The sequence below is a fragment of the Aethalodelphis obliquidens genome, unplaced genomic scaffold (assembly GCF_003676395.1).
Source record: "Aethalodelphis obliquidens isolate GAN/ISIS:26980383/991018 unplaced genomic scaffold, ASM367639v1 scaffold64, whole genome shotgun sequence".
Lineage (NCBI taxonomy): Eukaryota > Metazoa > Chordata > Mammalia > Artiodactyla > Delphinidae > Aethalodelphis > Aethalodelphis obliquidens.
The window spans coordinates 1,110,014-1,125,554 of record NW_020838008.1 but is presented as its reverse complement, the minus strand read 5'-3'; the positions used below and the strand labels follow the sequence as shown (position 1 = coordinate 1,125,554).

The 15,541-nt window shown below is 41.3% G+C and overlaps 1 protein-coding gene across 8 annotated transcripts in view; it reads left to right on the top strand.

Annotated features, from left to right (window-relative positions):
- The window catches only part of NFX1 (nuclear transcription factor, X-box binding 1), an 84,075-nt gene that overhangs the window by 62,326 nt on the left and 6,208 nt on the right, over positions 1-15,541 (top strand). For all 8 annotated transcript variants that reach the window (XR_003429150.1, XM_027088934.1, XM_027088935.1 and 5 more), the window contains 7 exons: positions 1,406-1,525; positions 3,462-3,541; positions 7,277-7,507; positions 8,400-8,473; positions 9,284-9,385; positions 9,950-9,991; positions 15,204-15,302. Coding sequence is in view for 7 of the 8 variants with exons in the window: in XM_027088934.1 (XP_026944735.1) it covers positions 1,406-1,525; positions 3,462-3,541; positions 7,277-7,507; positions 8,400-8,473; positions 9,284-9,385; positions 9,950-9,991; positions 15,204-15,302 (748 nt within the window). In the remaining variant the exon portion in view is untranslated. The remainder of the gene's footprint in view (positions 1-1,405; positions 1,526-3,461; positions 3,542-7,276; positions 7,508-8,399; positions 8,474-9,283; positions 9,386-9,949; positions 9,992-15,203; positions 15,303-15,541) is intronic.

Here is a 15,541-nt window from a genome sequence, read left to right as displayed (position 1 = left end):
TTCAAGGACTTTCTTAAGTGAAATTGTCATTTTTTATCTACTCTAAGTATGTGGCAGTGAAAAATACAATGGTTACAGTTTGGCACTACTGCCTTATTTGCGCTAATGCCCTGGCAGTATTACCAGCTGTTGCTTTTTCACCATCAGTGCAAATGTCAACATAGTGAAAAAAGCAAATAGTATCTAAGTATTATTATGAAAATAATTTTGACCTTGTGGACTCCCTGAAAGGATCAGGGAGTCCTAGGGGTCAACTGAGCACTCTTTGAGAACTGCTACATTAAAAGATTAGCCTATATCAGGGTTTCCCAACATACCTTCTGTGGAATACTAGGCCTACGATATTTCAAAAAGGAGTTAAGTGCTTTGTTATAAATCACACACATGGAGTTCCGTAGAAACAAGTAATGTAGCCTCTTACTCTTTCCCTAGCTGTTTCACATATATTAGCCCACCCCCACAATAAACTTTTGAGTGGACAGGTCAAAGTTTGGTATCCCCATTTGACCAAAAGGAAGCAATCTCAAGAGTCGTTAAGTTACCTGCCCACAGTCACTGCACAAGTGAGAAGTAGGTCCAGGACTAGAGGCCTAAGTCTCCTGCTGTATTTACAGGGCTCTTTCCACCACATTGTGTAGCCTCTGAAGAGTTTTCTGGAGAGTGCTGACTGGAGAAGAGCAGTGGGTAGAGGAATCCTGGAGGGCCTGGGCTTTCTGACTCATGGTCCCTAGTTGAGAACCATGGCCAAAGACCCAGCCTCTACTAAGGACCAGGATTGAAGAACTAGCTCCCCTTTGGGCCTGAGGGTTAGTAGAGCTCTTGACAAAGTGGGCCGCTTGTTGGAGGCCCCATGTGAGTTCTCATTTTGATTGGGCTTGTGAACTGTGCCTGGTGAACTCAGATGTAGCTCTCGGCTTCATCTCAACTTCATATTTTTATCATGATAGGTGTCAGTTATACTTACAAGAATTTTTTTTTTAATGGCTTCAGTGGCTCTCTGAAGTTTATATTCAAAAGCATATTTTTCTATGTTTGTTAACTACCTGTGGCTTTCATAATCTCTATCCATTTTCCTAGCCAAAAAGTTAAAGAAAAGAATCTATTTCTTTAGTGGAAGTCTCCTGTTCTGTCAAAAGAGATGGTCTGTAGATCTTTTGTTTATAAAATACATGTAAAAATGTCTTGGAATACTCATGGACTTAAAGTTTGTTGCAAGTAAAAATTGAACACTTTGCCAGCAGCTCAACGTTAATGAAATAAAAACCTTTTTTAAAAGAGCAGCCCCCCAAAAAATTCTCCTCTAAAAATACAAGCCAAAAAAAAAAAAAGTGTGTGTGTAATTATCTTGTGCTTCAAGTTCTCAAATTCATGAAGGGTTGTTTTGTTTCACCTGTGGCTTCACCAGGTTTTGATGAATTAACCTGCCACTGTGGCGCGTCAGTGATCTACCCTCCAGTTCCCTGTGGTACCAGGCCCCCTGAGTGTACCCAGACCTGTGCCAGAGTCCATGAATGTGACCATCCAGGTGGGTCCTGTCTCCTTGCCTCCACGCCTCACAGCCTGCTCACACTGTGTCATTTAGGATGTTGCATGATGGTCTTCACTGCTCTGAGGTTACACTGTGGTAGCCCTTCCTTGTTCCCTGTGCTCAGGGGCTGCTTCTGTGAAGATGGGTCTGAGATCTGGGCCACAGCTGGGAATCACAGTGCCTTCCAGTGCTTTACTCTGTGGATGTCAAACACCCAAAGGGTTGGGAGAATCCCCAGCTGGTCTTGTCTTCTTTCTTTGTGGCCTCCACTTCTGGTGCATATTTCAAAGTTAAGCATCTTTTTGTAAAGTTAAGAGTAATTTGGTTTTGTTGTTGTTGTAGACACAATATACGTTATTACGTAAAAAGGAAGAGAGAAGGAAAGAAAATAGAGATAAAGTCAGAAGATTGAAATTAAATAATCTCTTATGTCACCTTTTAAGAATTATGCCCTGGTGTATATTTTTCAGGGCCTTTTTCCATGGGCAAAAATATATATTTGCTTCTTTTTTTCCTAAAATAAAAGTGGGATCCTAATGAATTTATTTTAACTAGATATTTTTCCCTCTTATTATTGTAATTTTAATCTCTCTCCTTATCAGTGAATATTTTTCTAGATGGTAGTGGAGTGTCCTGTTACATGGATGGGCCATAACTGATTCAGTCAGTTTCATGTTGCTGGACATTTGTTTCCAGTTTTTCTGTGATAGACTGCTGTAGACACCAGGTAAATAGCTACTTGACATCACCCATTTTCTGTCCAGTCTAGTCACTGGCTTTCCTCTAGGACCATATTGGCCCTATCATTTCATTTTACCAAGTCCCAGAGGCAAACCTGATATAATTTAAGTCACTGGATTTGATACTTAAAATAAATCTGGCCATATGATTTAGTCTGACAAATAGACAAGCAGTTCTCAATTTTTTAAGTTACAGAGTGAAAAAGAATTAAGTAACTTCCTCATGAAGTGGAAAGTCCCTCCTTTCCTGGAGACCTTAAGGCGGCCCTCCCAGCTTAGTTTGCAAACCCTTGCTGTGGTGTTCACACCAGCATGAAGTTAATGTCCAAACAGATACTCACCCACTCACTTGTACTCACTTCCTTTATAGTCACTTGCAGATATTACAAATGAAGTCCAAATCCTGCTGATTGATGTCCATAGTGAGAACTTAACTATTTGTGAGTTGTTTTGTTTTAGCCTGCTTTCATTCAGCATTCACTTAACTTTTCTTAAGTGTTTCTTGTATATCCAGTATGGTGTCAGACATAGAGGGAGGTTCAGAGGAGGGAAAAAATAGCCCATGACCTTGAGGTTGTTCTGTTGTTTCTGAGAGGAAGAAGATGGTAGTTGAAAACATTTGACACAACTAGCCAATACATGAAGAAGGGCCAGATAGCATGGCAGCAAGCCATCTGTGTAAGAACTGAGACGTCAGGGAGAGCAAGAGTGCTCAGGGCAGGGTGTGGTCAGCCAAGGAAGGCTTTGTTGTAGGAGATGAGTTTGAATGAACTGCCTCTTCCAGGCAGTAAAGAGATTGAAAGGAGTCAGAGGAAGCATGTTAGATGAGATAACAAAGATGTCTGAACAAAAGGGAGCAGTTGCTGTGTAAGGTAGGACCAAAAGAATCACTGAGTAATGTGGACAGACCATGTGGCAGTGCCACAGGAGACGGAGTAGAAAAACTGCCTCCTCCTCTGCTTCTGTGTCTCTTGCCCCTCAGCTGGGTTTCTTTTTCTCACTCATGTTCATCTTTCAACACTTTAATATAAAGCCAACTACTTTTACTTTTCAGTGACCATTTTAAAAAGTACTCAGCTCTGAAATTTAAAAGTTCCATGTCATAGGCCATTACGATATGTGTAGTAGTCTATGTTTAAACATTATTCCTAATTTTAAACATTACTCCTAATTTTACCTTTCTCTTTCTACAGTGTATCATTCTTGTCATAGTGAGGACAAGTGCCCCCCTTGTACTTTTCTAACTCAGAAATGGTGCATGGGCAAACATGAGGTAAGTTTTCTCTCTCAAGTGTTCATTGTTCCAACCAGAGATTTATGATTGGATTTTGTTAAGAGGGTTAGCCTCATTGTTTCTCAAAATAAATATACTCCAAGAAGCAGAGATTTGCTGTTGCCACTTTTTTCTTTTCTTTTTCTTTTCATTAAGGTATAGTTTGCATAAAATGAAATGTACCCTTTCTAGTGTACAAGTCTATGAGTTGACAGAAGCATTTGTACAGTCATGTAACCACCACCACAGTCAAGATGTGGAGCATTCATTCACCCCCAAACATTCCTTTGGGCCACTTCATAGTTACTCTCCCCTTACCTCCAGGCCCTGGCAACCAGTGTTGTCTGCCCCTATAGTTTTGCCTTTTCAGAATATCACATAAATGGAATCATGCAGTAGGTAGCATTCTGAATCTATTCTGCTCTCATTTTTATTTTTATTTTATTTTTTAATTAATTAATTTATTTGGCTGCTTTGTTGCTGTGCACGGGCTTTCTCTAGTTGTGGTGAGAGTAGGGGCTACTCTTCGTTGCAGTGCGCGGGCTTCTCATTGCGGTGGCTTCTCTTGTTGCGGAGCACGGGCTCTAGGCTCACGGGCTTCGGTAGTTATGGCACGTGGGCTCAGTGGTTGTGGCTTGTGGGCTCTAAAATGCAGGCTCAGTAGTTGTGGTGCACAGGCTTAGTTGCTCCGCGGCATGTGGGATCTTCCTGGACCAGGGCTCAAACCCGCCGTGTCCCCTGCATTGGCAGGCGGATTCTTAACCACTGTGCCACCAGGGAAGTCCCTGCTCTCATTTTTAATCTGGTTACAATCAAATGAAACTCAGCCAGTTGGCCTTGAGAGCATGAGCCGTGTTCAGAGACAACTTCTAGGTTAGCCACCATGGGGAGGGGTTGCTAGTCTGGGGAAAGGTGTTACAGTGAGAATATCCCAAGAGTGAGAGTGGGCTCTCCACCAGTTGCCACCGTTCCTTCTCTCTGCTCCCTACGCAGCTTTCCATCCTGACTGATCGGCCATGCACCTTCCTCCAGGCTAATTGCTGCCATTACCATGAAGGACTTTCATCCTTATTCTTAGTGTCTAAGCTATATTTGGCGCCGCTGACTATAGACACTTTGAAACACTTTAAAAAGATTTGTTTATTTTAAAAATGCATATTCATTGTAGATGATTAAGATAATACAGTTTTGCTATGCAGAAAGAAATACTCTTAACATCCTGGTATATAGACTTCCAGGCATGTGTAATACACTCTTTCCCCTACTCTATGAAGATTATACTGTTTTGTAACCTGCTTTTTTTACTTAGTAACCTGTTGGCCAACATTTCTTGAAACTCTTGACAACTATGACATTATGCTTTCAGTATTCTTATCTTTTTTTTTTAAATAGTGTTTATTTATTTTTACTTGTTGACAGTTTGCTTTGTTTATTTATTTATTTATGGCTGTGTTGGGTCTTCCTTTCTGTGAGAGGGCTTTCTCTAGTTGTGGCAAGTGAGGGCCACTCTTCATCGCGGTGCGTGGGCCTCTCACTATCGCGGCCTCTCTTGTTGTGGAGCACAGGCTCCAGACGCGCAGGCTCAGTAATTGTGGCTCACGGGCCCAGTTGCTCCGCGGCATGTGGGATCTTCCCAGACCAGGGCTCGAACCTGTGTCCCCTGCATTGGCAGGCAGATTCTCAACCACTGTGCCACCAGGGAAGCCCAGTATTCTTATCTTGATAGACATATTTTTCTCCACTTATTTCCTGTCAGTGGTTCTCAAGTCATAATCCTTGGTATTTATTCTTCCTCTAAAAATCTCACTTCCTCTGAGAGTAACCATTCTAAGACATCCATGTGTCATCTTTGTGTTGATGGACTTCAGTCAACAAATACTTACTGCGTACCTGCTATGTACTAGGTAACAGGCTAGGTTTGGGTGATTCAGAAATGAACAAGACAGGTACCGCCCCTGCCCTTGTGGAGCCTTAACTCTGAGGCGGGAAGCAGACGTGTAAACAGTCGATTATAAGTACAGTAGTGTGTGGGACTTCCCTGGTGGTCCAGTGGTTAAGACTGTGCTACCAATGCAGGGGGCTCGGGTTCAATCCCTGGTCGGGGAACTAGATCACGCATGCCACAACTAAAAGATCCTGCATGCCGCAACTAAGCCCTGGCACAGCCAAATAAATAAATACTGAAAAAAAAAAAAGTACAGTAGTGTGGGAAGTACAGAGTACTGAAGGGGATAGAAGGGGCCCTTACCCTTACCCAGGAAAGGTGTTTCTGGAGGAAGTAGCATAAGTAACATCCTAAAGGACAGTGAGAAGACAGGCAAGTAATGTGGGGAGGGGTCAACAGAGGGCATAGCATGTGCACAAATTATCCCAGTGGTGGAGTAGGTGAGTGTTTAATGACTGGGAACTACATTCTACCAAAATACTGATTACAAAGCATGTACATCCTAGGCTTTGGGGGCCTCTTCAAGAGTACAAGTTTGTCACCAGAACCGAAGTATATTCCTCATTTTGAGGGTTCTTAAAAGAATTTGAGTGAATATGTAAGAGTAACCTTTGGTTCCACAGGAATAAGATTCCAGCATCTTTTTCCTGGAGTGAAGAATCCTGAATGGAGGCAATTTCTCAAGGAAAAAAAAATGATTTGGTTGGTCCACGGCCTGTTGCCTCTTAATTTTTATTTTTATTTTTTTTGCAGTACGCAGGCCTCTCACTGTTGTGGCCTCTCCCGTTGCGGAGCACAGGCTCCGGACGCACAGGCTCAGCGGGCATGGCTCACGGGCCCAGCCGCTCTGCGGCATGTAGGATCTTCCCGGACCAGGGCACGAACCCATGTCCCCTGCATCGGCAGGCGGACTCTCAACCACTGGGCCACCAGGGAAGCCCCTCTTAATTTTTTTAATGACAGAGCTGTCTAAAACTATGGAGATCATGGGTTGGGAGATGTGAGGAGAGTTGAGTAATTAATTACATAAAACAGCCCTGCAAGCAGTCTTGAAACGATGAGCCAAGGGTGCCCCCACCCCCAGGGTTTCTGTGAACTCAGTGCCCTAGCTGTTTGTAGAGGGAAAAGGTCACCTGATCCTCCCAGTTAGTCATAAAATTTTCAGAAACTCCCTAGTTATCTGGTTTCACATGCTTGTTACCCACCTTGGGAAGTTTATGTTGCAAGTCACACTCGGCTGCTAAAACAAATCCTTTTAGATCATAACAAGCATTATTTTTTTTTTGGCTGCATTGGGCCTTTGTTGCTGCTCGCAGGCTTTCTTTAGTTGCAGCGAGTGGGATTTACTCTTTGTTGTGGTGTGCAGGCTTTTCACTGCAGTGGCTTGTTGCGAGCACAGGCTCTAGGCGCGCGGTCTTCGGTAGTTGTGGCACGTGGGCTCTAGAGTGCAGGCTCAGTAGTTGTGGCGCACGGGGTTAGTTGCTCCGCGGCACGTGGGATCTTCCCGGACCAGGTATTGAACCCATATTCCCTGCATTGGCAGGCAGATTCTTAACCACTGCGCCACCAGGGAAGTCCCATAACAAGCATTATTAAATAAGGTTCAGGTTTGTTTTCTTTTCAAACTAACCTTTCAGACTTTGAAAAACAGCCAGATTTTTGTTTCAGATAAAAATAACTTTTTTAAAAACTTGCTCTTTTTGAAAGTTCAGAAATGTTTAAGTAGGAAGTTAAAATCCACCCTGAATCCTGCATGGAGATGAGAATCTGGCTACTTCTGTCTCTCCTAGTTACGAAGCAACATCCCTTGTCACCTGGTTGATATCTCTTGCGGATTGCCCTGCAGTGCCACGCTACCGTGTGGGATGCACAGGTGTCAGAGACTCTGTCACAAAGGAGAGTGTCTTGTGGATGAGGTCTGCAAGCAGCCCTGCACCATCTCCAGAGCTGACTGTGGCCACCCATGTATGGCACCTTGCCACCTCAGCTCACCCTGCCCTGTGACTGCTTGCAAAGCCAAGGTGAGTAATCCTGGCTCCTGGTGGGGACTGACTGTGGTTCTGGGGCTGCTGATGAGTCCAGAACTGCCTACAGTGGCACCTGGGCACACATCCTTACCAGGGGTCTTTGGTTGCAAGGAACTGCAAGTTAAGTTAACAAGAGAAGGGTGGAGTAAATTGTACAGACTTCTATCTGCCAAGCTTGAGATGGTCTTTTAATTCAGAAAGTACCCACTGCCACCTGACCAGTTTCTGTCTCCCTTCGATCAAATTCTCAAGAGAGACTCTGATTGTCCCCTCCATTTATTCAACAAATACATAAGTGTCTATTTTATATAAGATGTAATGCTGTGATAGGTGCTGGGGCTCCACCAGTGAACAGTGGACACGTGGTTCCTTTAATTAGAGGGACAGATACTAATTAACTACTCAGATAATTAACTGTGACTGTGGTAATGTCGTGAAGGAGTAGTTACCCCCTTGTAGCGGGTGCCACAAGAACATGTGAGTGAGGGACTTACCTGGTCTGAGGGATTAAGCAAGGTCTCCCCCCCGAGGAGGTGAAAGCAGAGGGATGAAGTGGAGTCGATTAGACCTTGGCTGGTCCTGGGTCAAGTGTATACCTCTGGTTCAGTGGTAAAAACTTCATTCTAGGCCTGCCCTTTCAGGCAGGATTAAGGACAGAAGTCATTCCCAGTAAGGGGCACTGTCGACTGGACACTTCCCTCCTAGCATGTGAACCACCACGTTGTCAGTTTGCATGTGTGGTTAGCTCCTCCATCTTGGAGGGTAGCCACTCACCGTCTCTCTATTCTCTGCCGTGGTTTGATTTGAGAGAGGCTTTAAAAGTGAAACCTGCCCATTCACATATTTACCGTGGGCTGAAAGTTGCTACATGTTAATCTTATTTCAGATAGAGCTGCAGTGTGAATGTGGACGAAGAAAAGAAATCATGATTTGCTCTGAAGCATCCAGTACTTATCGAAGGTTAGTGCTACTTAAATGTTAACAATTGGTGGGTCTAGATAAAGGGTATACAGGAGTCTATTGTAGGATCTTTGCAACTTTTAAGGAAGGATTTTTAAATACATTTTCTTGAGTCTAGTTTTTCTGGTTAAAAGAGAAAGTACTGCTTTATGTACCTTACCTTCCCTAACTTTAATTTGTGAAATAACCTTTTTGTTTCTCTCCTCTCCTCCTCCTTCCTGTCTCTCTCCCTTTTGGTCTTATGACACCTTGAGATCAGAAGGGAAGATGTCCTGAAGTTGCGTGCATTGCTTCAGCGTTCCACCGCTTGGGGCACAGTCAGGACCAGGTCCTGCGCTCCGGCTGTGGTCTGGGGGGTTCTGACTGTTCTGTGAGTTGTCTTTGCAGCCTCCTGAAATCTTGGGACCTGTGTGGTCACACCGTACAGAAGTGGAGGTGTTTAGGGATGGATGGACGAATAGATGCAGAGATGCACCATGGAGATGGGACTTTAGGAGTATGCAGACATCAGATTGACTGTGTTTGAATACACACTGAGTGCCTGGCATTGGCCCGGATGCTCAAGGGGGTACTGAGGAATGGATTACCTCATTTCCTATGGAGCTGCTTAGCATCTAATTGAGGAGATACCACATAAACGTGTAGATAGTTCATAATAGATGGGCTTCCAAGGCCACACAGATTGTCGAGTGGTAGATTTGCCTTGAAAGAAGTGTTCTCTGTGCCTGGTATGGGGAGGTTCTTATGAAACTGCAACACCTTCCTTCCCTTTCTTTTTTTTTTATCTTCCCTTTCTTTTATATACTTCAGAATAGCTGCTATTTCCATGGCCTCCAAAATAACAGACATGCAGCTTGGAGATTCAGTGGAAATCAGCAAGTTAATTACTAAGAAGGAAATTCACCAAGCCAGGTAATTTTTTAGATGTGTAGCTGTGCCTTCTTTCTCCCATTAGACTTAATTTCCAAAGGGCAGGAACCATTCATTTGTGTCAGTCTGCAACAGGAAAGCCTTGCACACACAGTAGGTGTTCAACAGACATCTGATATTAAGAGACCACGCCCACTCCAATGCAGTGAGTCCTACTCAGGATACAGCTAAGACCAGAGGAAGCTTTTCTGGGCCTCACTGCAGACAGTAGCCAGAGGAAGCAGAGACCTTGACGTGTCTATTCCAACCCACAGGAGAAAAGAGAACAGAGTGGTTTGCTGTGTCGAGAGAGGGAGGTGGGGTTGTTGCGGGGGCGCCGGGAACATTTTGGGGGCTGAGCAGCCAGGGGACACTCTGAAGCCTTTCTGAGAACTCCAAGTCTCCCGTAACTCAGAGGCCTGCGCACCTGTCCTTGAGAAGGACCCCATCCAGCCATTATTTTGGCCAGTCTGTTCTGTCTCCAGGTTGACCATCTAAGAACTTATTGCTGAGTAGGAGCTGTGAAACTTGTACCCTGACTTAATTTTTTTTCATTTGCTTCTCAAGGCTGGAGTGTGATGAGGAGTGTTCAGCCTTGGAAAGGAGAAAGTAAGTAGTTTCAACTGCTGTTTATCTAATTGTCCTTGAGCTCTGTGAAATTAGTGGGAGGCAGCAACCCTTCAAGCATTCATTCAGCACCTGCTCTGAGTCTTTTGCTGCTGTTGGAGAGCAGGAGAAATTCAGTCATCAAGAATCGAAGTGTCTGAGGATAAACCAGTTAGGTGATTTCAGCATATTTCTGAAACATGAGCTTGTGTGGTTTCAGGCAAGTATAAACATCACATGCTCCAAAGCATACTAATTCAGAGACTGACAGACTTCCTGATTCCAATGGAGACAAGAGGCTTAAAATTCTTTTAATGAACTGTTATGTTGAAGTATAATATACTTCATATAGATCAGAACTATAGTGATGAGTGAGTCATCACAAAGGGAATACAGTGGTGTAATCAGCACCAAGTTCAAGAGATAGAAAACTACCAGAACCCACTCTTACACTCCACCGAGATATAGCCTCTATCCTGACTTCTAACAGTTTAGATTATTTTTGTCTGCTTTTGGACTTCATGTAAATGATGAAATCATATTGTTTGTATTATTTTTGTCTGGTTTCTTTCATTACATTTGTGACATTCATTCCTGTTGTTACATGTAGCAGCATTTTGTTAATTTTCATTTTGGCATGACATTTTATTGTATTAATTTATCATCATTTATCTATTCTATAGTTTATAGATATATGTGTTGTTATCAGTGTTGGGCTATTACAAATAATGCTCTTTTAAGAATATCCTTATACTTGCCTTGCTATATATATGTACTCATCTCTGTTGGATATAAACTCAGGAGTAGAATTGCTGATTAATAGAGTATGCATATTTTCAGCTTTAATTGATTCTGCTGAACAGTGTCCAAAATGGTTGTACCAGTTACGCTCCCACGAGCAGGGTCATATTTTCCGTTGCTCTCTGTTTGTGTCAGCCCTTGGAATTGTCAGTCTTTCTCATTTTAATCCATTTTTGTAGATGTATAACTGGATATCATTGAGCTTCTAATTTATATTTGTCTGATGACTGGTGAGGTTGAGCACCTTTTCATATGTTTGTTGGCCATTTGGATATCCTCTTTTGTGAAGTACCTATTCAGGTCTTTGCTTATTTTTTTAATTGTATCATCTGTCTTTTTCATATTGATTACTAGGAATTCTGTATATATTTTGGATATGAGTCCTTTGTTTTATATATTGTTTTCCTCACACTCCGTGCCTTCACTTTTCACTCTGTAACTGGTGTCTTGATAAACGGAAGTTTCTAATTTTAATGTAGTCCAGTTTATCAGTCTTTTCCTTAGTGAATAGTACTTTTTATGTCTTGTTTAAGAAATATTTGCCTATCCTGAGGTCGTGATGATATTCTGTGTTATTATCTAGGAGCCTTATTTTACCTTGCACGTTTAGATCTACAGTTGACCTGGACCAATTTTTTTTTTTTCTCTAAGCATGGTATAAGGAGGGTTCATGATTCCATACAAATATTCATTTGACCAACATCATTTATCAAGAAATCCTTTTCCCAGTGATCTGGGAAAGGTGGCAGTGCCACCTTTGTCTTAAATCAAGTATTCATATTGTGTATGGGTTACTTCTGAGCTCATTCTATTCCATTGCGCTTGTATCACATTATCTTAATTACTGTACCTTTATAACTGGTAGCATGTCTCTTCAAACATGGTCTTTCTCCAAGATTGTCTTGGCTGTTCTTGACCATTTGCATGTCCATTTAAATTTTAGAAATAGCTTATCAATATTTGCAAAAAAAAAGAAAATACTGGGATTTTGATTGAGCTGGTATTTAATTTATAGTTCAGTTTGGAGAGATTTGAGGTCTTTATAATATTGAGGCCTCTAATCCATGAGCAAAGTATATCCTTCTATTTAGTCATGTTTTCTCTCAATGATATTTTATAGTTTTCTTTATATAGATTTTGTACATCTTTCAGTAGATTTTAGTTCCTTGCTATTTGATGTATTTTGATGCTATTATAACTGGTATTTTTTCTTGTATCACTTTTAAAATTTAATTCTCTAATTGCTTGTTGCTGGCATATAGGAATACAGTTGATATTTGTTGACCTGTATTCACAACCTTGCTAAATTACTTATTTCTAACAGTTTAGCTTCTTTTAGATTTTGCATGTACACAATCATGTCCTCTTCTAATTTCTTTCTAATTCTTAACTTTTATCTTTTTCTTGCCTTATTGCACTGGCTAGGCCTCCAGTACAGTGTTTTGTTTGTTTGTTTGTTTGTTAATTAATTGATTTTATTTATTTATTTTTTGGCCGCATTGGGTCTTCATTGCTGCACGCAGGCTTTCTCTAGTTGCGGTGAGCAGGGGCTACTTTCATTGCGGTGCATGGGCTTCTAATTGTGGTGGCTTCTCTTGTGGAGCATGGGCTCTAAGCATGTGGGCTTCAGTACTTGTGGCACGTGGGCTCAGTACTTGTGGCTCAGGGGCTCTAGAGCACAGGCTCAGTAGTTGCGGTGCACGGGCTTAGTTGCTCTGTGGCATGTGGGATCTTCCCGGACCAGGGCTCGAACCCGTGTTCCCTGCATTGGCAGGCAGATTCTTAACCACTGTGCCACCAGGGCCGTCCTCCAGTACAGTGTTGAATGAAGGGTGGTGATAATAGGCATTTCTAACTTATCTCCAGTCTCATAGGGAAAGTTTTAAGTATTTCACCACTATGTATGATGTTTGCTGTAAGTTATTTGAATATACTCCTTATCAGATTAAGGGACATTTATTCAATGACTGGCAAACCTTCTTGTTCCAACAAAGATTAAAGGTATAGCTCTGTGAAAATATTAACATTTGGAGAATTTAGCTGAAGAGTATGTGGGCGTTCATTGTGATATTCTTGTAACTTATCTTTCTTTGAAAATTTTTCAAGATAAAAAGTTAAGCAGAAACAGACAAATGCAGACAAAGTGCAGTCTTGTTTTACCTAGAAGTTTGACCTTCAACAGTTGTTAACAATACCTCTTTAGGTGGCTAAATATATAGAAGATAATATGATGATTAATAGCACTGCCCAAATTTCCCTTGGTTTGACCCTTATGGTAACTTTGTAATAACTGCTATTCAAAACTCTTGTCCCTTAAGGACTGTAACATTGTTCTCCACTCCAAAATGTGAACTAAGAGTCCTAAATATTCAGAAATGCTGTGGTGAATACACAGAAGGTCTCAAAAACATGGAAATGCACCTTTGTTTAGTTGAGACAGTATTTCATGGTAGTTAGAGCCAGCCAGAGCTCTAGCTTAGATTGCCCAGATTTGAATCCTATCTTCACAAATCAATTAGCAATGTGACCATGGGCAAATCACATTCTTTCTCCAAGCCTTAATTTTCTTAAGTATTTGGGGAAATGGTGACAATAATAGTACCTACCTCCCTGAGTTGTTATGAGGATTATACATTAAAATTAAGGAAGATATACATAAAACTCTTGGCACAAGCCTAAACCATAGTAGATGCTCGGCAAATGTCAGTTATTGATTAGAACTAGCTATTTCTGAAAGCCTTTTGAATTTTTCCTCGATCTTTGAATGATGACATAATGACCCTTTATGTGAGGATTCTTTCTTAAATACTCACAGACCTAAGGAAAAAAAAAATGTGAATTGAGAATACCATCTAAACTTGCAAATAGGGACCTCCCTGGTAGTCCTGTGGTTAAGAACCCGCCTTCCAATCCAGGGAACATGGGTTCAATCCCTGGTTGGGGAACTAAGATTCCCACACGCCGTGGGGCAACTAAACCCGCATGCCGCAGCTAGAGAGAAGCCCGCGCACTGCAACTACTGAGCCCGTGTGCTTTGGAGCCCACGCACCACAGCTACTGAGCCCGCATGCTCTGGAGCCTGTGTGCTGCAACTAGAGAGAAGCCAGCAACGAAGACCCAGCACAGCCAAAATAAAAAATAGATAGATAAATAAAGTTGCAAATATATGCTCCATTGCAAAAATGAAAAACTGGCTGGCCATATTCATCCCACAGACATGTTTTATTGGTGTTTGTGTTTGAATTAGTGGCCAACTAATCAAAACATCGAAATATCTCTGCCTTAGGAATTCTTAAAAATTTGAAAATTAAACCTTAAAAAATTAGAAAATCTAGCAACAGTAAACCAAATTCTTATGGGCATGAAGCATGTAAGAGACCCCTATCTCTGTGTAAAAGAAAATTGTACTAAGTGCTAAGCTCAATTTTATCTATCTTTAAAAATAAACAAACAAACAAAAAAAACCCCGACATATATACCTGGATGTTGGTGAGGTGCCACGAAACTCACATACTGCTGGTCAAAACAGAAGCAGCACTGTGGAGCCCTTAGACCACAATATCAAGGGTCTGATGTCCATACCATTTAACCCAGTTATCCCACACCTTGGAAACATTTTCCAGAAAAATAATCTCAAAAGCTTTTTGTTCAGAGATATTGTGTTACTTATAATATTGAGAAGCTGGAGAACTGTTGAAGAAACCTAAATGGGATATAAAAAAAACTTTTTTAATAAATTTTAAAAAAATGAAAAAAGAAAAAGAGCAAAACAAGAAAAAACAAACAAAAGAAACCTAAATGGGGACTGTTTAAGTAAATTGGGGGATATATATAATTAGAAGATTATGCAGCTATTAATACAGGGAGTGTGAAAATCAAATAGTAATATGAGAAATGCTAATCACATAATAATAAGGTGAAAAAAGATTCAAAGTTTTATATACACTGATTGCAACTACTTAAAATTACAGAGGAAAAATCTGAAAGGAAATACATTAAAAATAATGCAGAGCTTATGTTGTAAATGCAATTCTTTATTTTCTAAAGTGATATTAACTTTAATATTATCTGTCTATGTATCTGATGTTTAGGTGAAACCTCAAAGGAAGTCATCCCCCATTGACCATCCCCAGTGCTTTCCCTCCCTCAGCCTTCTCTTCACCTAACAATCTAAGTCCCCAGTATCAGCCTACAGCTTGCTCAGAACCATCTAGATCTGTCTTATTTTTTTTGTTCTTTGAAGACAATTCAATATCTTGTCCCAGGTTGTTCATATTCTCCTTAATAATTAGGTTTATTGAAATGAGATCATTAATGTATAAAGAATTTAGGACCTGGGGGGCACTCTGTTACTGTGAGATAGTTTTCCTCCCCCTCCTTTCCTTTCATTTACTTACTTCTCTCTCACTTTCAGGCGGTTAGCAGAGGCATTTCATATCAGTGATGATTCTGATCCTTTCAACGTACGTTCTTCAGGATCAAAATTCAGTGACAGTTTGAAAGAAGATGCTAGGTATGTAAGTTGTTACCTACTTTCTTAATTGTGGCTTACTAGAGTGATCTTTTAAGATGTAGTAACTAATATGCAGTCCTCTGTGATTGAGCCAGTTTATATATCTATAAGGGATTATATGATATTTAATAAAAATCCTTCTCTTGGTCTCTCAAAACTGTCCCATTGAAGAATTGAACTTGGGGAGAAAGAGTGTGTGTGTGTGTGTGTGTGTGTGTGTGTGTGTGTGTGTGTGTGTG